Raw genomic sequence first — 24,151 nt, 5'->3', positions numbered from 1 at the left:
TGACACAGAGTGTTATATTTCACCATGTATTCTCCCGCGGCTCAGAGGTGAGAGTTTTGCTCCTCTGATGAGAATAGCTGCAGAGCGCCAGGTCTGCATCTCAATGGTCTCCTTAAAGATTCACTGTTGTCATCTCCTCTTATTAGGGAGCATCATTTTAGCAGCAGCGCTCACAGGCCTCGGAGTGTTTTTCCTGCCAGATGATGGCGGTGAGTTAAGCTGATTATCCTGTTTTTGGTTTAAAGTTATGCGTCTCTGAGAGTAGAGGTTTTTTAATGTCTGTGTAGTTGGACAGGAAGTGGTTCTCTCTTAAGCGCTTTATGATGCTAGATTGCATCACATGTATAGCAAACATGGAAGACCGTTATAAATAACAGAAATAAGGGACACTAATGGTTGGACAACGCCACGATGCAAAGGTTCAGCTTCAGTAAATCAAAAATAACGAGACAGTGAAGGAGCCACTGCGGCAGGTTAATCAGGTTCTTATTTTCACGCATGTGTTTGCCAACATAGCATCATGCCAGATGACATCATGCTACACTTTGGCAAAAGTCGACTCGCGTTCCAGCTAATCCTGCTGGCACCGTCACTGCGTTGTCAGGCCGAATTAGCCATGCTGCGCTATTGAAAAAAATAACACGGCCGAAGAGAAGTCAAGCCCAAATGTATGGAATGTAAATTTCTAGTTATCTATTTATTATGCCTGTTTATGATTAAGTGTTGAACTGTTTTTCAGGGCAGTTTTTTCTTTTGACAAATGCTAAGTTGTCTTTGTACTTGGTTTTACCTATTTTGGCTAATTTAGCTTTACTGTTATTTCCTAAGCTGAAAAGCTTAACGTTTAAAGTAGTTTTTTTTAGCTAATACAACACATGGGAGTTGTTTTTACAGAGGCCAAGCTGGACATTTTTACTTTTACGGGGCATTAAAGATGCATCATGTGACTTTAAGAGCAGTTTAAGAAGTTTTAGGGACAATTTGTCCAAAAGTCAATGCTAATATAGCTACATATCCTGCTGCTGTTCATTTTAAGTTTGGAAGTTTTCATATTTCCTCAGCCTTACCCCAGCAGCAGTGAGGGTTCGGATGCTACGACAGGCTGAGGAAGTTGATAAACATTCACACAATGTTCTTTGCCATTTTCTCATGGCGTGTCAAGGTGAGACGCCTCGTCCAAACAGAAGGAAACCTGTCGAGGATGGAGACAGTGAGCAGGGCAGACCAACATGGCCCCACTCAGACCTTGAGACACTATAAAAGAAAAACCTTTCAAGAGACACTAAGTAACACCACTGAGAGCAAATGCATCGAGACAGGCTGAGAACCAAGACTATAAAATGATAGGTTATCATTTTTTCTGCGCAGAAAAGACTTTTTCCCACCCACACATTTCACAGTAAAACCTCAAACCCATCTAGAGACGGACAGAGAGAGAAAGGGAGAGAAAGAAGGAGAGAGGAAGAGAGGGAGAGGTTGGCAGGGGCCCAGGGCAGGAAGAAACGGTGAATGATACCCTGGAGAGGTGAGGAGAGAGTGGGATGAGCCTGAAGTCCAGACAGAAACTGTGGAAGTACATTAGGACGGCTGAATGAAGAAACGTGTGCGACGAGTGAGAGCGGGTGAAATAGGCTCGGAGTGACTAAGTGACATGGACAGGAAACCAAAGCATGAGCTGGAACAGGACAAATAGGCCTGGCAACTGCTGAGAGAGTGTGTGACAGGACTGTTTCAGGAAAAGAAGACCACACCCTGACCGCTGCCGATGGCAGACGACCAGCGATCGCCCCGGAGGCTTTCACTTATCATATACCAGTTAGGTGTTTGCCCTCACTGACCCCGCCGTCATCTGAAGCTGCTACATGCACTGAGGGGATTGAAGGGGCTTCTAAACATGCTGTATATTAGAGCGACATCTAATCCCACCGCGTCACAGCATCAGCCTGGTATAAAAATGATGAACGAGGCTACAAAGTCACTCTGCGCCCGCCCTATTGTTCTCCCTCGGCTCATAAACAGCTGCTGTGACACTTACAGGACACTGGGTTCCTTTTCTAGCACAGCACGAAGGCCCATGAACGCCACAAATAGCTACAATAACATGAGGTAACTTCACAGAGGTCCTGTCAGGCACATCATTCTGCTGAGGAGGAACGCCGGCAGGAAGGCAGACAGGGACTCGTCTGATAGCGATGCCCGACATTTCGCAGAGACACAGACACAGACACAGACCAGCTGTCTGTGTCCAAACCTGCTGGAATCACTTATGGCCCCTGAAAAGTAGGTAAAAAAAAACGTAGAAAAAAAAGTTGGATTTTATATATTAATAATAAGGTAAAACGTAGAAAAAAAGTCAGATTTTATATATTAATAATAAGGTAAAACAAATGTAATCCAATAAAATATAAAAAGTTATTTCATCACAGTGTGTCAGAGGTCAAAGTTCATCCTGGACAACCATCATCTAACTTTCACGGTCACGACTTTATGAAGTCCTGAACATTCTGCGTAAACGTGGTTAATCTCCTGCAGCTCCGTCCACAGGATGTTCTGGGTTTCTGTGTTTGCTCCCTTCACCTCCTCACTGCTCCTTACATTTATTACTGCGTTAAAAGGCTTCACACCGGCCTAACACATTCACCCGAGATGGCGGTCTCAGGCAGTGAGTAAATAAAAAGAATTGTGTTTCGCTGACGAGCCGCTGCTCAGCGGAGCCTCTCTTTACGGTCAGGTGGTTACTGGGCCTGTCTGCCCCTCCTAATTTATGACCCGGCCTTTTGAAAACATTGGGCAGTTGTGAGGCCGCGGCACCAGTTTTTGGTGCTACAGCTGTTTCAACTGTCACGGCCGTAAAGCTCCCCTGGGAAGGGGGAGACGAGGCGAGCGCAGATCAGAACAATGGCTTGTCATGCAACCAGCAGATGAGCCCAGTCGAAGGAGAGAGATCTGTGTCTGAGCCGGGACGGGTGTTGTAGGTCGACGTGGAGGCTTTCCAGGAGGGTGAGATAAAAGACAGAGGCACCACACCTGTGTTTAAAATAACACACAGATCTCCTGCTTCCTCCTTTATCTCTGCTCTGTGGCCTCACCGTCTCATGTCAGGCCTGACCTTGGTTTGATTTAAGACCTCAATCATATTCATGTTTTTAACAGACATTATCTGTACTGTTTGTCTACTTTAAGGACAAGTTCCTGTTGGAGGCAGTGGAAAAAAAGGTTAAACAACTTAAATGCTTGACAGTTAAACGTTGGTTCAGAACTATGGAGTTTTAGGTCATTCTATTACCAGTTTAATAGAAATGTCTTTATATTCATTAACTGTAGCCTTAACTATGACAGGAGCTGCACGAGGACCACCAAAATAATTCAAATTCACCCAGCAACAACCACCGAAGTCACCGTCTGACTCCCCAAGGTGGTGAGGGCGAAGGTCAATAAAAACATTCTAGACTTTATTATACTCTCAACATTGAAGTTTTAGTATTATGCAAAATAAAATAATAATAATAATAAAATAATGACCTTGCAACATCACAGCCAGCATCACGACCCCGAGATATGAGCGAATAAACAGCGTGGTGAGGGAGGAATAGAGATATCGACTGATGGCTCCGAGTCATCACTCACGGCAGGAACACACTTAAAGCTGGACTTTATTTTGTTGATGCCGGAGAGGTTGTTTGAATCTGGTCCAACCCCTCTGACACAACAGATCAATAGGCCTTCAGACAAATTACTTCAGGACAGGCCGCAGAAGCAGGGAAACCACCTTGAAAACTTGCTTTGCTAAAAAAAACAAAACAAACAACAAAAAACAGAAAATGACCTGAAGTGTTGTTTAAAATGAACCGTAGGAGAGCTGATGTGGGTTTCCAAAAATATCACTTTTTTTTTTATTTCACATGAAATGTTCACATTTAGAATATTTATCAAACAAGGTTTTTTTTCTTAATATAATCATCTATATATTTATATATGTACATAATATACAGCCTTTTCTTTACTTACACATGTACAAAAGAAGGTAAAAAGGGAGTTTGGATTAAAATAAAAAAAGACTGACTTCAATGGTAGTCATACACTGCTGTGCTTCATGGATCGAGCCAGTCTGTCAGGTGAAGATGTGCTCAGCAACTCACTATGACGTCTTGTCTTGTCTGATGTGAACTGGTGAATAAAACTAATTTAATAACCATTCCAAAATCTAAAAGATTACGATGTCATACTCGATTCGTTTGTGCTTCTTTTTTTTTTTTTTTCAAACGTAGTTGCCTGTTTGTTTTCTGCCTGCGGTTGGAGACGTGAATGACAGCAGCGTGATAAACACTGGGTCCAGTCGTGCAGCGAAGACAAAGAAAAGATTTGAGGAGCATCGCGGTGTCAGGCAGTGTTAACCAATACGGCGGCAGGATCCGACAGAGAGAGGAGTCCAGCCTCGCTCTGGGAGACGCACAACAGCTCAGTGTTCGCTTTTGGCAGAAAAACATTTGTCTCATCACACCAGCAATCAATCGATCGCTTCCACACAATCAACACACATATATGTTCCTTTCACACCATACTAGAGAGAGAGAGAGAGTGGGGGAGAGAGACAAAGCCTCTCTCTCTCTGCCAACAGTAAACATTTCCTTTCAAAAGCTCTATGTATATACAGTAAAAACAGCTGCAAATGTTATAAATTATCTTCACAGAATGTACAAGTAACATTAACAATGTAATATGTTGTGTGTGTGTGTAACACTGATGTCAAGTGTGTGTTAGTGTGTTTTTACCACAGACTGCATGTAAGAAATGGATCCAGACAGACGGGACGTCGAGTGGAGACGGTCTAAAGGACAGTTGTTCTGTTCTGTTCTGGTCATCACCACGCAACGTATTCAATTTGGCCACATTGAATATTTTTGGAATATTTCAATTCAGGGTTAAAAATGAAAAAAAAAAGCAAAATAAAATGGAATTCATTTTCACCCTGATATGATTCTACGTGGTGCCACTGTAAGAGCTCAGGTGGTTATGGAAGTAAGTCTTTATCAGTGGAGTGTTTGTAATCGTACGGTCTTTCTGATCTGTGGGTGGGTTTGAGTCAAATATGTGGTGAATCCAGTCAGTTATGATCCCATTCAGAGGTAAACAGAAGATCAAGTAAAGAGCAGCAGCTGATGGACACCTTACTGACCAACAGAGTGTCCAGCAGCAGCCGGCAACTGAAGACAATCATCTGTAACCTCTACCTTCCTTTTCCCACTAAATGGGATTGGGACTGAAAAAACTGACGACTGTGTGAAATTGAAAAATGTCTGAAAGTAAAATGTTGATGCTAAACTCCAGTGAAAAGTTCAGAGAGGATTATTAATCAATCTTGGACTCAAATTCATTAAAGTTACTCTCAAAACTCATCCAGTCATTCTCTGGCACTCTGCAGCCACACTTTGACAACCGGCCACTTCCATTTCTTACATACGGTCCACGGTGTGACCTGTGCAGTTTCAGTGCTACAGTAAATAAGCACAAAGTCGAGATTACAAAGCGACGGCGGTGGTGAAGACTGCCCCCCCCCGTGTGTTGTCAATGCTACATTTAAACAAAGTAATCACGCAGGACACCGACGCAGCTCCATACCATCACGACAACGAGACGACAAACAGTACGCAATATTCTGGGGTGGGAAAAACAAGAGCAGGAGCAGGAGAGGCGACTGGTCTTTGGCTCAAAATGTACTTTCCCACTCGACGTCCATGGATCTGTGTGGATGTCAAATCATCTCGGGGGAAGTTTGTGCCTCTGTTCTGGATTGTTCTTCTTCATATTTTCTGGCAGGCTTATCAACCACAGACACACACATCAAGGGGCAGCGTGGTCTTTTTCAAAGGGGAGAAACGGAGGGGGGGAATACTGTCACTTCGTAAAAAAAAAAAAAAAAGAGACAAAGTCGACACACTCCATCTCAAATGTTCAAGAGTCGCTCCACACATTTTGTGCAGGCGAGTCCATCTGTGCTTTGCAAGCCTCCAAAGTCCTCCCTGTGTGGCCAGCACCGGTCTTTTTAAGTCAGTGGTTCCAACCCCACGGACCAACTGTCTTCTTCATTCTAGTCCCTGAAGAAACCAGAAACAGCCTGCCAACGGCAGTCCTCTCATGTGCCCTCAGTGCAACAGCAGCAGTAATGTAAGTGGGACTAGCAGTGAAATGATCCAGAGGGATGAAGCTGCAGCTGCTGCGGAGCTGGTCCGTACGCTCTTCTGGACATCTGGCAGGATTACCACGGGGTCGTCTGCTTCAAGACGGGAGATAAAAAGAAACACGTTACTACCTTTCTGAATGGGACACAGTCGCTTAAAAGAAGCTACGGTATAATTAGAAAGGAGGCGGGGAGGGTCAACATACCTGCAGGTAATCTGTTGGAGGGGTTGTGAACCCCACCCCCGGCTCCTACCCCACCTGTGCCTCCTTTAGCCACTCGGGCCTCCTGAGAGCCTGGAAGAAAAGAAAAAAGGTCATCAATTAATCTGCTTGAGTCGTTAGCAATAGCCTGACATGACTGAGAGGGTCCTTAAAGCCAGGTGGGTGGTGGGGATTACCATCAGCAGCTACGACGTCCACCCTTAACTTCAGGCACTCTTTTCCATGGTGGTGCAAAGGCTTGGCTGTGGGGGAGAGGAACAAACAAGACAAGAGTTAGCATCCTAACTTGTCCACTGTTCCTTCCTTGGCCTCTAGTCCACCTTCACGCATGTGCACATGGACAGGAACACTTGGCAGGAGACGGAGCTTCAGGAGGCCATCTGTGACCAGGCAAAGTGTATCCTGTCCTGCAGTTCAGCTAATTACACTCATGGTCAGAGTGACAGCACGGCCTACTCTGTACCAGGAGAAGTATTTCATCTCCTCGACAAAACTGAGCCAACACCGCAGTTAATGCCAAACTGAACCTGGAGATATGACGCAAAAACACAACCTCGTCAAGGTTGGTTCACTAGATATAAAACCCTAACCCTTGGACAGATTTGGTTGATAAATTAAGGTCGCTAATTAAACACTTATACGTATAGATCCACAGATTTCAACAAAAATATTCATACAAAACATAATTTCATTGATGCAAACACTTTCATTCATGCTGGGAGAATCCATCAAGGCCGCTAATTAAACACTTAACAGCTAATAATGTATAGATTCACAGAGTTCAACAAAAATATTCATACAAAACATAGAGAAAGATGTTTTGTCAAAGTAAATAAATGTTAGCCGACAACAAATGTAGCAAAAAGAAATAACAAATAAATGGCTAAATATTGCCCAAAAATATAGTAAAAAAAAAACTAAAAAAAGAGTTTAACTACTAGCCTAATGACTAAAAGGCAAATGTGAGCATTAAAAAATAAAAGTTACTCAAAATACTTTGTTAGCCAACAAAGGAACAGGTCAGTGTTTAGGCGCTAAATGAAAACTAAAAATCTTCCTGAAATTCTTACTGTTCATTTTTGCTTAAAAAAATTCTCTGTTTATTATCCAGAGTTTTCTTTAAAACATATTGGTTTAACACCCCGACCTCCGCCCACATTTGTTGTGCTCTGTGACTTTATATTTGGTCTGATGAAATTTCATCTCCAGTGATGATTTGATGTTTCTTTCAAGTCTCGTGTTGCCATGAGGCTACGTTGCCATGTTTTTATTTATAAAACCTCATGGTAACAACTGAATGGATTGGCTTGATTTTTTTGGACGCAGACACAGAGGCTGAGGGAAGAGTAGCGTGACACTCACAGATATAATAGTAGCTTTCTCCTTGGCGGAATTCCTTTCCCAGAGTAAACGGAGTAAAACGCTGGAACTTCTCAGAGAACTTCTCAGGGGCGTGAGGAGCGAACGGATGTCCGCACTCCCATCTCATCTGGTCATACGACTCGGGTTTGCAGGCGTCGTAGTCCTCTCGCTCCACCATGTAGAGCACGTACCGCTCCGCGTCCAGCAGTGGCACCTCGCCCTCGGGGTAATGGGGGCAGACGATGTCCAGGTAGTCGTTGAGCTTCACCTCCACAGCGTAGTTGTCCCAAAGGAACCTGCAGGGGGAGCAGTGAATGGTTAAAACTCTACCAGGAGACTGATGAGTGAGGTTATAGCAGTTGAAGCGGTAATAAATATAAGCCTCAAAAACCTGTGATTATATATTGATCGGCCACACGTCAGCGTACAAGAGGGAAATCACAGGAAAGACTCGGAGATCGGGGGAAGAGTGAGAGAGTCTGAGGACACGTGTGTGAGGAATGAAGAGGGGAGAAGCAATAAGGAAAGGGGTGAGGAGGGGAGAACATGAGCATAAATATGGATGAGAGAGAGACCAGTGTGAGTGTGGCTGCGGCGGCGGCTGCTCTGAGAGTAGGCAGGGGGAGCACATTGATCTCACATCCCGCAGGACTTGAATGATGTTTACAGAGAAACATTAGCAGTCAGTTAGCCCCGTCAAGACGGCAGATGAGAATCGACATCTGCGGGACTACTCATGCAAACACACTGAGAGGGTGAGAGATGGACAGAGCAGAGGGGAGGATTCAGAATGCTTAATGACATTTTTTTTTTCTCTCTTCAGGAGAAATCAGAAACACACATTTATCTTCTCTCCCCTGACATTCCAATGTGAGTGTTTTCACCACCGCCCAGAAGTGGCGTAATGCAGCCAGATCCATGATAACATTTCCTTATCGGCGCACTAGTCATTTAAATCCTGACATCTGCTTAGGTTTAGGTTAGGTGATAAGATTCTAACGTCCATCTTTATATTAGTAAGTCATCATAAAGAATGTTTTATTTTGTTAAAAGAAAAAGAGCTAGAAGCTGGTCAGAGGATTTTTTTTTAGAAAGCCTCTAAAGGTTGAGTAAAGGAAACTCCACAAAGTACAGATGTCGTAGTAGTAGTAAGTATATGTGAAGTACCGTCCACCGCCAAGTTAGAGTTTCTCACTCATCAAAATCCCAGGGTTCTTTTTTATATGTGCCACGGTCTGCAATAGAACTATTTAAACAGGGCCAGAAATGTCTGCCCTTAACTGGCATTGTTGTAAGAGCAACAAACGAGGTTAAAAATAAGGCCTGTACTGTATGTGTTAACCCATTCATTAGGGTAAAGGACCAATGCAGACAAATGTAACGCGAGTCTAGTGACAGCCTACGACCGACTCCTTCTAAACTCCCTCTCATTACAAATCCAGAGAGACAGTCAGTCTGCCTCTCCTCCGTCCCTCCCTGCTCCCTCCTCTCTCTCCTCTACCCTCCCCGCCCTCTTTACGATGGTCTTTAAGTAAACCAGACACCCTCCCTAGCCTCTTGACCCGAGTCAAAGAGCGCAGACAGAAAACATTTTGCCATCCACACCACCTAGACTTCAGGCAGGTTAAATGGACCGTGGCCCAACTGCTCATAACTCCTTCGGCCTAATTTCAGACACTTTGTCTCCGGAGAATCATCACTAACTGGATTTCAGCGTCGTCTCCTGCTGACTGACTGTGTAACTGCTAAGGTGAAGGTCACATCCTACGCTCCACTCCGAGCAAAAGCTGACCATCAGTGGTCCTGAATGCTTATTGGTCACCAGCAACAACCAGTAATCCCTGACTATCAGCAGACTAACGCAGCAGCTACTATGCATTTACACCTCCTCCTCCTCCTCCTCCTCCTCCTCCTCCTCCTCCTCCCACGGCACGGAGCTCCCATGTGATGCCTATCACTTACTATCTCCTACTGTTTGGGATCACCGGGGGGGGAGTGTGGGGGCGGCTCCTGGAGAAAGAAGAATTCTGACAGACTCAAATATTTTCACAACACAGGAGGAGAATGTGTGTCTAATATAAGGTTCTGTTGCTTTTGCAATGAATCCAGGCACGGTTCAGTAGGTTGTCAGCAGCTCAAAGAGGAGACGACCAGCCGGTGAGTTGGGTTACTGATGGCTATTTAATCAGCTCTGCAGATCTCAAACAGGACATTTTTTGTGGTCCAAACCTGGGGGCCTTTAGCAAGAAAAAAAAAGAGGTCTGAGCACTGAAGGCCATTCTTTTTCAAACCGGCCTGTGTTTCCTCATAAAACCTGCCCAAATGCAACCGCCAGTGACAAGCTCCATATGTGTGACTAACGATCAAAGTGCTCAGGCCCTTGTCCCTTGTTAGCTGCTGTTGTTGTTTGTTGCCAGGGGTCTCCCCGGTACCTGCTGGTAAAAGGACAGACATGTTGGCTCCAAACCGTGGGCCCTGACTCCTGTTCCCCCTCTGGGTTCCTCCCGCTTCCTGTTACCCCTCGCCGCCTGAATGCATTCCCTCAATACTGATGACCAGATTAGTCCGCAACACAATTACACCAGTTACACACTGCCGTTTGAAAAGGAGCACCTTTTTACTGGACTGATGAAACCTGGGCCCTGATAATACAGTGCTCCTGTGGACGTTTGCGATGCTACAGAGTGATGATGATGATCATTTCACTGTGGTCTAGACACCTCAGTGCTTATCTGCATTTCGCCTGCCACGCTTTGTTTACCAAATTGGCACTAAAGTGTTTTTACCCCCTGCCACTTCCAATTCGAGGTGAATAGACAACACCATTAAACAAATGTCGTCGTCCGCTCCGACTTGACAGAGTTATCATCACTCAACAAACACCCCCCCCCTCCACCCCCGGCCCCTCCTCTGAGCCAGAATACAAACTGGCTGTGGTATGGTCCCAATGTGTTCATCAGAAGAGGGTCGGAGGGGGGTACAATTAAAACACAAAAAAGGGTATTAAAGTTGCCCTGGAGGGGGGTAATTATGCCCTCCTGCTCTTCACTTCCCAGCCCCTTTAAGAGGAAGGTTTGGGAGGGCATGAATAGGTGTAGGAGGGGTTGCGTGGGTCAAAGGCCTTGAGTCGGGAAAGGCTTTTGAAGTTTCTGTCTGAGTGCTACAGTTTCTTTCTCAGGCCATCCAGGGTTTTATACAGGCTCTGTGTTCCTGACGTCTGCACGCTGATGGAATACCTCACTTAGCAGAGGGAGCAGTGGCTGAATATGCACTGGAGGAGGTGGCACCTTTTATGAATGGCAAATACTTTTAATTATCCCCGCTGCCTTTTGTTCCCCCTCTAACGCCTGGGCATAGAAACGTTCCACATCAGCAGCCTAATGAAGTGTACGCAAACGCAGTTCAAAGAAAGCTGCAGGGTCTCGGTGTGAAAAGGTTTCCCTAACAAAGTCAAATCATCGCCACCCTCACTCAGGCACACGGACAATCCTCTCCCCATTTTAGTTTTCTGCCTCGATGTGTGTGTCCTCTGACAAATCCATCTCACACACTGTTTCACTCTGTGTGTGTGTGTGTGTGTGTACTGTTGTTGATTTATTCCTGTCGTTCCTCCTTGGATGCTCTTCCTTAACGACAGTGACGCTCGGAGCCTCTGCAGAAGCATCAGCATGGAGGAGCTGCCGTCTTCTGTAGTCGAAAATGATTTATGAAAGTATGGCAGAAATGCAGAGAGGAGTGCGTCTGTCTCAGCCGCAAATATTTAAATGTGTGATTGTTTATGTGGGAGTAGGTACGTGCGTGTGTGTGTGTTGCCTCTGTAGACTCCAGAGGAATCTGGGAGTGTGTTCCAGTTGTGATAAGGCAGATAATGAATACAATAACGAACGGCAGAGATAGTGCTGGTCACATGGTGCCCGAACAGGAAAGAGAGAGAGAGCAAGGAATGGAGAGAGAGAGAGAGAGAACACTTTTTGGTCAAATGAGATTACAGAATGTTCCGGCAACTCTTTCTCTCTGCTCCTGGAAAGGAATTCCTGATTTATTGAAGCCTCTTCAGGAGCAGGAGTCTAATCTCTCTTCTTTAATCTCGCCGGCCAGCGTCTTGCTTTCTTCTCCACCTCTGCCCCCGTCTCTTTCATCCATCCATCACCCTCTAGTCTCTGCTCTCTATCGCCCTGTGGAATGCTGGACCTCAGAAGCGAAGAGGCCGTGATTTGGATCAAAGGTCGGACAATTGCCAAGTCAGCGTCGGAGTGTTGTCAGCATTGACAGTCAGCAAGGAGTGATCCTGTGCATGTTAACTTCTATAGGCTGATGCCATGTTGGAAATCACACGGACCATCAAAAAACAACAGCAGTGCAAAAAGACCGACCACAGCACAGAGGACGTTTTCCTCTCTGATCTCCGTCACAGCTAAATACAATACACAAGAATCCATGAAACCCACAATATTCACAATATATTATAGAAAAAGACACATGTTGTGGATTTTGCAGAATTCCTGATCCAAAATTTGTTTCTATATTTGAACAAAAAAGTGAAGTAAACAACCCAGTTATCAATCATCAGAAGCCAACAACATTATTCTTGGTACAGAAACACGATTATGCTGCTTTCAGATTTTAGTTTTTTTCCACATACCAGTTAAGGGACTTCATCACAGATGACTGAACCGGAATGTGGAGACCACCTAATCGGCTCGTCCAAGCCTGGATTATTGGTTTGACCAGATGCTGAGCTTAGGTCCATTCATCAGCATCAGACCTTGCTTAATATAGGGGCTTAGAGTGGACAGGCTGGCCCAGAGCAGGGGCCAAGTCCTGGGTACAGAGGGAGAGGTGAAGCAGCCACTGTGGAGCTTTACCTCCATTGTTTTCACACAGAGGAGAGGAGTGAGTCCTTTGAGGAGATTTGTAGTTGAAAGAGCAACACATTGACTAAGTCATGTACGTCACACTATGGCTGGTGTCACACATGGGAATGTTTTACTTGTCAGAGAGAGATATTCAATATATGTGTCTGTAAAGGTTTCGTGACTCCATAGGGGTGGTGGCACAGGAGAGGTACGCTGAGCCAACTGAAGCAGGACGGTGCAATGTTTTTGCTCAAAGTCTCTTTTTGTTTCATCTGTCTGTTATTCATCCATCAACGTCAGCCGTCTCCACCCACTCCCTGTCCGTCTTTCACCACTCAATAAGCAAAACAGATCCTCGTGTCAACTACGCCCCTCCCCCATCCACGACCCGCTCAACCAATCACAACCTTTTCTGGTGGCATTCCAAAAATGCAGGTTTCTGACCCACTGTTTGCATATCCATGCACAATGCAGCGTGGGCATGTGGGGTCGTCATAGAAACTAATATGCTCCAACTCTTCCAGCTCCTCCTCTTTAACATAATATTCTGGCCTCCATTCTTTGCTCCGTGTGACTTTGTCATCCATCTCAATCAGCTTTCCCTGGTCTGCCATTCAACCTTTGTCTGCCCAGATCGTTGGTCATTCTGCCAGTGTTTCTGACTGAACTCACAGGGCTCTTTTCGCCACACAGCAAAATGACAAACGCTTTAAGTCTGGCGGAGAAATAATTGGCAAAGTCCACTGCAGTTAGGAGGCTCAGATGAATACATATGCTCTTTCCAACTGTCCCACGCTGTCCCCTGAGACATTCGCATCTTACAAGGGCCGCAGCAGAAAGGTCACAGCGACGTTGCATTACTCACAATGCAAAAGATCTATGCAGAGAAATTGATTTCCGCTGGATTTTTGCTGTGCTGCTTGTTTTTGCGACCACAGCCTGTGCCTGTCACATAATGAATCCCACGGGGAGTTCTTCATATGCAAACAAAGGCCACGGCCAATAAACTGGATCCTGCATGTAGGAGAAGTAGTATCAGCAGCACTTGCTTGCGGATATCTGGCAGTGAAAGTGGCATTAATAAAACTGACCTCTAGAGGGAAGCAGTATTTGCTGCAGGGGAAATAATTCCACACCACACTTAACAGGACTACAAGGAAAGGGCAAAACAAATGTTGCACAATGACCCTTATTGGATCAACAAACTCAACTGTTTGTTCTTCAGAGTTCTTATCTGACTCATTCTGGTTCATTCTTCCTCGTCCAAACACGTGAGGACTGCACGCTCACTAACCCACAGCAAGAACTTGATCAACAAGTCTGGAGGGCCGACACAGGCGCTGTGTGTCAAACACAAGCCAGGAAAAAGAAAGTAAAGTACCATAACAGTGCTGAGGTTTTAAATCTCTGCACAAATGGAGCTTTTCCTCCTCTGTGATTTTGTTAGAAAGGAGGGGCTGAGGAAGTCTGCAGCACAGATAAGGACAGGCCACGAGGATGGACCAGGGGTCAGAGAAAAGCTGCTGAGGTTGGAGAGGGTGACGGTGAGAATCCGTCATGAACGGTCGAATCTTATGAGATGACGTGTGGACCTAAAATCCTTCTCACAGTTTGGCGCTAAAAACAACAACCGATCAGTTCTAATCACCTCCAATCTTCTTATTTATGACTTCAAATGTGTTTGTTTCTGCAGGAAGTTAAATCAAATGAACCCCAAGTCTTTTAGGGTCTTGCGTGTGTTGCTGTGTGAGAACCGTATTGTTTATTGTACAGACAGGATACGCAGATTTCCCCGGGAAAAGACGTGGCCAGGAAGAGCAGGACTTCACAGGGAAACACACAGCAGACAGTGTGCAGACTTGGGTAAGACCAGCAACACGCCTTCAGGAAACTAAAACCTTTGGCCTGCATTCACTGACTGGTGTAGTCCATAAAACAAAGACCCTTCTACCTCTGACGCTGCGACAATCCGCAGGAATAATAAAGCTCAATGAAAGTCAGCTTTTCCAGGAATTTTCATCACCACTAACAACACCGTGTTCTCACAGAGGTGGGAAAGATCATGGACGTCAACCTACGACTTCCATGAACCGCTGAGCCCATAAGAAGTGATTACCATCCGTTTGAAAATCTCTCAGAGTATTCTCTCCAGATTGAATCCTCGAGACAGATTACAAGACCAGATTAAGAGTGTGGAGGGGGGAGGGGGTGATGTGAGGGAAACATGGATGTAGACTTAGGAATTTACTGACCAGAATGTGGACCAAACGGAGAAGGGACTACGGTGGGTTTAGAGCTAAAGGTTAAGGCCGGATTAAGAAGTGAAGTGGGAAACCTGGATGTTTTTCCTCAGGAAAGTAGCTGCAGTTTGTTCCCTGGAATTCAAAGAAGTGATTTCTTAGTTACAATAACTAATCAAAATCCACTTTCTGATTACAGAATCTCTGTTTCCTTTTAAACCAGCGCTCACTGAAATACGTGGAATTCAGGCAAACTTAATAACTCGTGTGATTTTTTTTTTCCCCCTGAATTTAATTACTTTTCATGGCCTTAGTTGTCACACTGTCCTTCACCAATTGCTCCAACAGGGCTCTTCAAGCGGGAAGAAGTAGTCTTGGACAACAGACAGACGAGTGAAAAGACCTCCGAGATGGGAGAGGGTTTGCCTGAGGACTAGAGTGGCTTTTCATGTGGGGGGTAGAAGAAGGAAGCTTTAAAGGAGAGCGCTGAGCATGAGGGAAAGCGTGAAGGAAGGGGCAAAGTGCCTTGTGACGGATTGCCATGGGTGCCAAGATGATAAAAAAAAATTCCACACCTCTTAGCATGCTTCCCTCCTTCCTCCCTTCCCAGAGAACCAGAATTGGAGATGAAGAAATAATAGACTGAAAAGGGACAGCTTGTAAAGTTGAGATAAAAAAAAAAGCTGGGGAAGAAGCAAAAAAATGGGACAGAAAAGACAAGACGGGGTAAGAACAAGAGTTTCCCAGAGGCAGAGCCACGGCTGTGTGAAGAGGGGCTGGACTGAGTGGCAGCCAGTATTCAGAGACCCAGGCTGTGACAGAATGACTGACAGACTGATAGAGGCTGTGCCACTTCATCACAAGGTGAACTTTGACCCCCAATCAGTCACACCAGTTACTATTCTCTTTCTATAGTGCACTGTGAAGGCCTTTCTCCAATTTGTCAAGGAAATATCCTAAAAAAAAACAAAAAACACCCATGTTGGTTGGATATGAACCAAGAAAACCCTCGGTGTGGACTTGACATACCTAACATTAGTCCCTGTTTGAACACGAACAAATGTACAAAAGGGGTATCAAATTAAACAGTGGAGCGAGACACGGCGAGGTGAAATAACCTGGGAGGGAATTTTACAGAGCCATTTAAATCAAAGAGCTCATCAGAAAGGCACGGAAACACCAGACTTCAGAGTCGCAGCAAATGAGCTGAAAAAATGTGTTGTGATTAAGGAGAAAAGTGATCATGAAAGCACAGATGATGATGATGATGATGATGAGAAAACAAACTGAAGTTCACACAGTGACGTGTGTGTGTGTGAGGGCGAGCCATGAATCAGTTAACAGACTGACAGAAGTGGAGACCACAGAACCAAGTTGAAAAGGGAACCTGGCCAAGAAAGGGGGAGGCGGTGGAGAGAGGGAGAGACAGGTACAAAGCTGAGACAGAGGTGTAGGAGAGAGGGAGGAGGAGGAGGTGGGGGGGGGTGGTTTACTCCTGCTCTGTCAGCAGCAGAAAAAGAAGAAGGGGGGAAAGGGAGAAAGAAGGAGTAAAAGAGCAAATTATGGCCTGGCATTAGAAGTTGCAGAGTCCACAGGACTCCTGGGACAGTGTTAACATCAATATGAACTGTGCTGCACGTGTGTGTGAGAGACTGGGTTAATGTGTATCAGAGCCACTAAGTCATTAGAATCTGCTGATGTCGTACTGTAAATGGAAGTTGGTCTCAGCTCTGACACTCCCTTAACAAGAGATACACACTCGCTGAAGTGAGGCATGCTGGGAGCCTGGGCTGACAGGGCCCACAACACTAACACTGCTGCTGCTGCTGCTGCTGCTGCTGAGCCTCAGTCTGGGTGGAAGCTGTTGCTAATCAGACACAAAGGTTGCAAATGCAACAACAAGTAAAAGGTCAGAAAGTGCTGAACACACACACACACACACACACACACACACACAGGGCCCGGTCGGGAATAGATTTCAGTCGTGGTGCAACAAAGCAGTCATTAAAGTACAGGGAGATACGACCTTGGAAGTCTGCAGGCCCCTAGGCGTGCTCGCTGCTGAAATTACTAGTGAGCAGGGCAACTGTGCATGTACATGGAAGAGAGAGAGAGAGAGAGTGTGTGTGTGTGCGTGTGTGTGTGTGTGTGTGCGTGTGGCCAAATCTGTCAACCAACACATCGAAAAAAAGGAAATGAGCCAGTACCACGCGGACAACAATGATCAATCTGAGATCAGTTTGATTAATGACGGCTTCGCGGCCAATGGGGATTGAACGGAAAAATGGAGGTGTTTAAAGAGGAATATCTCTCCTGGGGGTAAAGATACACGTCAACACACAGTGTGTCAAGTACCAGGTCAAAGGGGAGAGGAGAGAAGAAGAAGAAAAAAAAGGGAATAAGAGCAAAAAGAAGAAAAAAACATCTCAGAAACCCTGTGCTTTTTCTGGGAATACAGGATTAAGAAGAGCCAAAGGCAGAGATTTAACACAGTCATCTGGAAATAAACAGCAAGTGCACAGGGCTGGATTACTAGGATATATGCAGCAGTGATTGCAGTCGTTTCTAAAGCAGTGGACGCAAAACAACGCCTCTTCCATCTGCGACTTTTGACTTCATGCTAAGGTTTTCAGTGAAAGGCTCTGCTGGCTGTAATTACGGCCCTTTCTGAGAAACAGCGAATGCTGTAGTTGTAACCACAGAGGAGATGAGGAGGGAAGAGGGAAGAGCGCTCCAACACCAAACTGAGGAGAAGAGTGAGGATCTGGAGATAGGGCTGTTTCACAACCATGACCAGGCATGTGTTTGCACACCGGTGTAGAACACTGATTGATTTAGATGGTGTCACTCTGTGTGATTGAGTGTCCTGGTTTGGGATCCAGTGCCTGTCTGCCAGCAGTCTCTGTTTGTGCTTGCCCAGCTGTGTGACGGAGGGTGTGTTTTTGTGCTGGTGCACGTAGGCGTTCATCTCTGCTGCGAGTAAACCTAACCCCCTTTCCCACCCCGAGCCATCTTACCCCAGCCATCATCAACCATAATTCTAATTGACCCCCACTTACGCCGAATGGCCCCTAACCCCAACAATTTGAGCTCCGATTTCTTCTCCCTGAGCAATCCATCTCTCTCCCACAGCGTGACCTACTGGGCAGATCTCAAGTTACCTCTTCTGTCTCTGTCATACACCATTATTACTCGTCTTACTACCTGATATATGAACACTCCCATGTCTCCTTGACAGCCATGTTACCCCAAGAGATAGCTCTTGATTTAGGTGGGGGACGCGTCAGCCTCCCACTCCCACTCAGAGGTTAGGGCCCTCTGTCAGATGGTGAAGATATTGCAACAGACATTTCAACACTTGTGCTGTGACTCAGGGATGTATAATCAACAGAAAAATCTGAGACTTGGCAAGTAAACTCCATTTGTCAGTTCTGGGAAATGTTGACGACAGACGACGATTACAGCAGTAGAAGAGAAACGTGTTAAGTTAAAGGAGAGCTGTAGTGGATTTGAACGGACAGAGCGGCTGGTTATTATTAGTCGTTAACAGCAGTGTGATCCAGCAGAGCAGAAACTGTGAAACATCAATGCAAATACAATGCAACATCAGCTGCTTCCTCACCAAACAAAAAATGTTAAGTTTATTTCCACATAAACTATACCAGCTGCTATAGTTAAACGCTAACACAAACACACACAGAAGAACCAACTTCCCTGATCAGCTTTCGATTGAATAATTTAATTTTTTTTACCTTTCTAATAATACTGAGATGTCAGTGTTTGTTGCACTACATCTGTAGTAGAGTTTTGAGCCTTTTAACATGAACTTTCCTCCAATGATTTTTGCTGTGTTGAATCTATGTCTGTGTATTATCCCCAGCGTACTCACCGACCCCCGACTACAGAGCTGTGTGTATCAGATCCACTGGAGTTTTCCTCTAAGTGGAAGGAAAAGCCAGCAGAGTGATCTGCTGCATCAGGAGAGCCCATAAATCATCTCCACGTTAAATATGTAACAGAAAAAGCTGGGCTCCACAGAAATACACCACCAAAACACCAAGACCCAGCATTTTTCTGTCTAACAAACCCACTACACGACCCCACACATAAAGACGCCTTTATTTTCCTCCAAAGAATGTGCCGCTTCACTCCATCACTGACACTTCACTCAGACAAACAGGACACAGGAGCCGCGGCACTGGCTGCGAGCGCAGATTGCGAAAGGGATTAAATCTGAACAGGTTAGACAAAGTATTCCAGGTAAACTGCAGCATAATAACAGGCTCGAAGAAGAAGACCGAGGAGGAGGAGGAGGAGGTGCAGGAGGTGGACAGAGGCAGAGGGGGGAGGGAGAGAGGGCTCACTACTATCTCGCATTATCATAACAACAACTGCAGCAGCAGCAGCAGCAGTTACTTCCAAAACAAATTCATTAGGAAAACATTTCTGCATATGCATGAACTGCGCACTTTAACTTCACCTGAATATGGACCGTGATGTTTAACATGACAGTTGAACTCATCACGGGTTAAGCACGGACTAATGGTGCATTTAAAAACGGATCGGGATTTTTTTTTAAGAAAAAAGAAAAGAATCCAAAGACTCACTTTGTGTTGGTGCTGTTCCAGTAGACGCTGTGCCGCTCCGCACTGGAGAACCAGGAGCACACGCTCACAACGAAGCCCACAATCCAAACCAAATCCATGCCGGAGAGGAGAGAAGTGCAGGCGTGCAAGGGAGTTGAACACAACTCAGGTAGGCTGTGCAAACACAAACAAAATGAACCGAAAAGTAGAAAAAAAAAAGCCACCGATGCTTCCGTGCACCAAAGGCAGAGCTGGTGCGTCAGCAGGATCAGAGGAAATAAGTCGAGTAAGTGTGAACGCAGGGTGTGAATCGTAGAGAGACGGTGTCAACTCAACACATCCGTAGTGAATGAAAGTCTGACGAGCGTGGACTCTGGTTTTGTGAAACGCCCTCATCTCCAAGCACCGCCTCCCACGGTAGGAGTAGCCAATCAGAGAGCTGTCCGAGAGACGCAGGTCTCCCTGGATTAGCTGTTTTTTTCCCCCCTGCTTTACATTTTATTTCCCTTTTGTTTGTGCACAGCATTACAGCACATACGGTGTTTGGACAAGGCGATATTAATGTGCACCGAGGTGACGTGTGGTCCTCTGGTCCTGATTATATCGACGATATTTCTTCTTAATGTTACTACTTAAACAAACTTTGCATTAATGAGTCCATTTAGACGTCATGATCAGGTCAAACCTCTGCACGGTTTTTTAAAGATCTATTTCGATTTGCTCTTTGTGACTTATGGATTATTTTACATCATTGTAAAACAGACTGAAAGGAAAAGGAAATTAGGAGAAGAGGAGAGAAAATAATGTAGGACAATGCCAAAGAAAAGCAAAATTATTAAACAACATTTTCACTGGATACCTGTTAAATATTTACACATTTATTATGCAACTTAAAACGTCTAAACAATGGCTGTGAAACATTCATTTGTAATTCAAGATTATGATTTTTTACGTCCTTCAAGGTTGTTTTTTTCCTGCTCACTCCTTATCTCTGACTGGAGCACCGCCCTCGCCACAGTACTGGTCTGACAACATCTTTGAGTGTTTGTGCAGTGATTTCTTGCACTGATGGTGTTATTTTTGTCCTACAGGTTTTTCCTCTGAAGAGCGCGAGGCATCGGCAGTCGCCTCGCATTTTAACTGCTACATTTTGCCCTTGCATTATTCACGGTTTGTCTGACTATACAAGTGGTCAAATATAGCATTAGTTATATGACAAAAAAATTAATAAAAAATAAAACCAACCCCTCTGCTGTTATAGACAACGTCAGAGGATTTAAAAAAATATGGATTTTTCCGTCCTGTTCTGTGACGTGAATGATCTGAACCTGGAGTTCTTGTTCAATCCACTGGGGCCAAATTGGTGAAGGAAGGTTTTCAAACCTGCTGCTGCTGCTTGACACGGCTCTTCATTTGCTGTGGCTGCTTAGCGGCACATCAGCTTTTATCAGGTATCACATGGGAGAAGCAGAAGAAGGATAGACCATGCATCAAACCGCTGATTGCATCCCGACTTTTCAGACTTTATCCCGTTGCAGGATATTGATGGGATTCGAAAATGTCAGTGGGATTTGGTGCAGAACTGAAAGACACGGTGGAGATGTGCAGAGCAGCAGCCAATCCTCACACGGGTACAATGTAATCCGAAGGAGAGTGGAATAAATCTGACTTTATCATTATATATAACTGCTAACACAGCCGAGGAGTCAATCACCGTTATTTCTGTCTGAACAGAAAAACAACCAGATTAGATTAACAGTAGAAGTCTCTGCGTGCATTGTTTAGAGGATTACAGCCTCGGCATTGACACCTGATACTTTCACAGGATAATTAATCTGTCAGGTAAAGCCCTGATTGCTCATCAACACTTTATCTGATAGCTTGTTTGTCACAGTGCTGTTCCGCCCACTCACCCAGTGCTCAAAGCTAAAAAAAAAAGAGAAAAAGAGCCAACTACAGGTACTGATTTGCATCTTCTTTTAATCCAGACCCGACCCTGCGCTCTGGTGTCCACGGCTATTGAGAAAGTGCTGTTATTGAGACGCCCACGCCGCAGTTTTATTCAAACTCTGTATTTTGTTCTGCTGTAAAAGATCTACTTTCAAGTGGAGTCCTTTGTATAATATAGTTTGGTTCTGAGTCTTCACTGTTTATGCCAGGGTTGTCCAAACGTTTCAGAGAGCAGGTTAGAAACTGGAGAAAACCCCAGAGCCATCTGCTTCTTCAGGGATATTATAATTAACACAGCCCTGACCAGAAAAGACAGAATATCTGCTCAAGCTACAACAGAAGCTGAAAATGAGGAACATGTTTTTAGGTGGGCTGTCAATCAATGAGAGAGTTGAAACTGATTAGTCACACAGCAGCTGTGGATTAATCACGATTAATCATGATCAATGACGGGGTATTACATTTGGGTATAAAAGGAGCAACCACCAAAGGCTCAGCCCCCGTCTGCAGTGATGAGTCGCGGCTAAACTGATGTAAACCTTCGTTCACAGTTAATTATATAGTGCCATGAAACAAAGAGGTAGAAGAACTAACTGTTCACTGGAATGAAGGGTAGAAAACGATGCTGAGTCTCTGCATTACAAACATTCTACCACTGTGGACACAGCCACATGGAAATTATTATCAGCTGTTGCATCAGAAGTTTCTCGGAGGCTGTATCATGCATAAAGGAAGCCGTACATCATTTGAGGGCAGAGCAGCTCCCTGGTTTTGATGACTGCATGTCAGTTTAGTTTTTTTAAGGGGGGGTCGGGGAACGGGAGATGGAGGGATGGATGGTTTTCAGCTTCCAGGTGCCAAAGATGAAAAGTTACAAAAGCCAGCATCTGTTGTGACGTCCGTTTCCAAGAACTGCATGGAGTTTTTGGCTGGACAACACGGGGTCTCATTCTGTGTAAATTACCAAAGTGTGACTTTGCATAAGTGTGTGTTTGTGCTTCACAGGCCCAGGGTGAGTCAGAAAAACCCAAAAAAGCAAAATGATTGGTCAAGAATGTTTTTTTTCTTGAGTTTTCTCTTGAAAGAAAGTTAAAAGTCAAAGTCAAAAAGATGAAATAAAATCTTATTTAAAAAAAAAACGCCCTTTTTTCAACATAAATGCCTCTGGAACACATTTCACCACAACAGAAATGTCTTGCACCTTTATGAAATTTGCATTGTAAAACTGTGTCCAAATTGAAGAGGTTTAAAGGGGCAAAGCAAAAACTTTGGGTAATTGCGTGCGATTCGTTGTCAAGCAGGACATTTCCGCCGATGTGTTTTGTATTCATGAGAAGTGCGTGTCCTGCTGGATCAATTTTTTGAGTCCAATTGTTTTTCTGGCTCAGTGGGAAGATAAGAAGGTGAGAGGGACTGTCAACGTAATTGTCACTGGCATTTGAGGAAAAAGGCTGCGCTGCACGGCCGACATTTATGTCAAAACTCTATCAGGAAACCAAATGAGCAGACCTTTAATTTACAGGCCGGAAGACTGCATGAGTAAACAGAAGGACGGAGCGGAGCAGAACTGCAGCTCAGCCCTGATCTGCGTACGCGTTTTCTTTGTTTTTTAGGAGCGTCAAGACAATCAGGCAAACAAACACGCGTGCGGGGATTTCTGCTGGCGTGTACATCTATACAGACACAAATATAGACACTCGTAAACACAACTGGATTCACCTCAAGTCCTGACGGAATTTGCACTGAGTCTGTTCTGCGGCATGAAAATAAGATATATGAAAATGATAGGGAAAACCATCTGATGTAGGCATGGGAACTCGACTGGCCATAATTTGTTTTCTCCGACCATTTCCACCAGAGTAATTAGATGATGTCATGGAGTTGCACTTTCTGTGATCCTGAAAGGACAAATCAAAACAGAGGAGTCCTTTTTTCCCTTGTACTAAATCTATAAAAACCTATGAAAGTATCAACCTCAGTCTGTGGAACAACCTATACTTTAGTGATTATACCTCTGTACAACAAGTCCTTTTTAACCACAGTTTGCTGCTCCACTTTATCTCAGAGCAGGTTAAACAGTCAGTTGCTCAAAGGGACAGAGAAAAGAAGATAATTGAGTTAATCTGATTTATTTCAAACTAAGATGAACCTGTATCAGATGAATTCTGCACACAGTACTGATATAGGTTAACTAGGTCAGTGGTTAGATTGGCAAGGTAGGTAGTGGCAAAGGTGGTGCTCCAATGACAAAGGGAGTTCGAAAAAAAAAAAACGCTGTTTGAATACGAACAATTAAGACGTATAGATTAAAGCCACGTGGCTACTTCGTAGGTTAGTGGTTAGTTTAGTAAACAACTAATTTGGTTACTTGTGTAATGTGAGTGTGAATAGTTGTTTGTCTTTGTGTGTTTACCTGTGATAGATGGATCAACAGTCCACGATGTCTCCCACCGTCGCCTGATGGCTGCAGCTTCTCCATCACCCTGAAAGGATGTATTGTTTTGTTAGCATATCGTATAAGCATGTACTTAATTAATTTCCTCCATTTTCCTGCAAACCAGATCAATAATCAAGATGAGCTCTATCTGCTAGCCTAGCTAAAAATGTATAGAATATTGAGAAAGTTACCTCTTCAGTAAAAGAGTTACCTATATATGTTGACAGGTAGTGTATATTGTCATGTAAGGTTAGCATGCTGTATATACACATACCTGTTACTATTCCCCCATATCTTGTAAACCAGAAGAACAACCCA

General features: G+C 44.6%; 1 protein-coding gene across 3 annotated transcripts in view; it reads right to left on the bottom strand.

The window, feature by feature from the left end:
- Positions 1–4,218: 4,218 nt before the first annotated feature.
- The window catches only part of efna1a (ephrin-A1a), a 53,150-nt gene continuing 33,217 nt past the window's right edge, over positions 4,219–24,151 (bottom strand). The window contains exons 11-16 of one of the 3 annotated variants that reach the window (XM_017041268.2): positions 23,810–23,879; positions 19,468–19,620; positions 7,765–8,060; positions 6,579–6,644; positions 6,385–6,474; positions 4,219–6,274 (exon numbers count right to left, since the gene is read on the bottom strand). In XM_017041268.2, coding sequence (XP_016896757.1) covers positions 6,144–6,274; positions 6,385–6,474; positions 6,579–6,644; positions 7,765–8,060; positions 19,468–19,565 — 681 coding nt within the window. In that variant the 5' untranslated portion in view covers positions 19,566–19,620; positions 23,810–23,879 and the 3' untranslated portion in view covers positions 4,219–6,143. Of the gene's footprint in view, positions 6,275–6,384; positions 6,475–6,578; positions 6,645–7,764; positions 8,061–19,467; positions 20,122–23,809; positions 23,880–24,151 lie in introns of those variants that run through there. The other 2 variants (XM_025065310.1, XM_025065309.1) reach the window with 2 other exon arrangements.

The sequence above is a fragment of the Cynoglossus semilaevis genome, chromosome 18 (genome assembly GCF_000523025.1).
Source record: "Cynoglossus semilaevis isolate Cse_v1.0 chromosome 18, Cse_v1.0, whole genome shotgun sequence".
In the NCBI taxonomy this organism is placed as follows: domain Eukaryota; kingdom Metazoa; phylum Chordata; class Actinopteri; order Pleuronectiformes; family Cynoglossidae; genus Cynoglossus; species Cynoglossus semilaevis.
The sequence above is the reverse complement of the archived record's forward strand: the minus strand, read 5'-3'. Positions and strand labels throughout refer to the sequence as shown.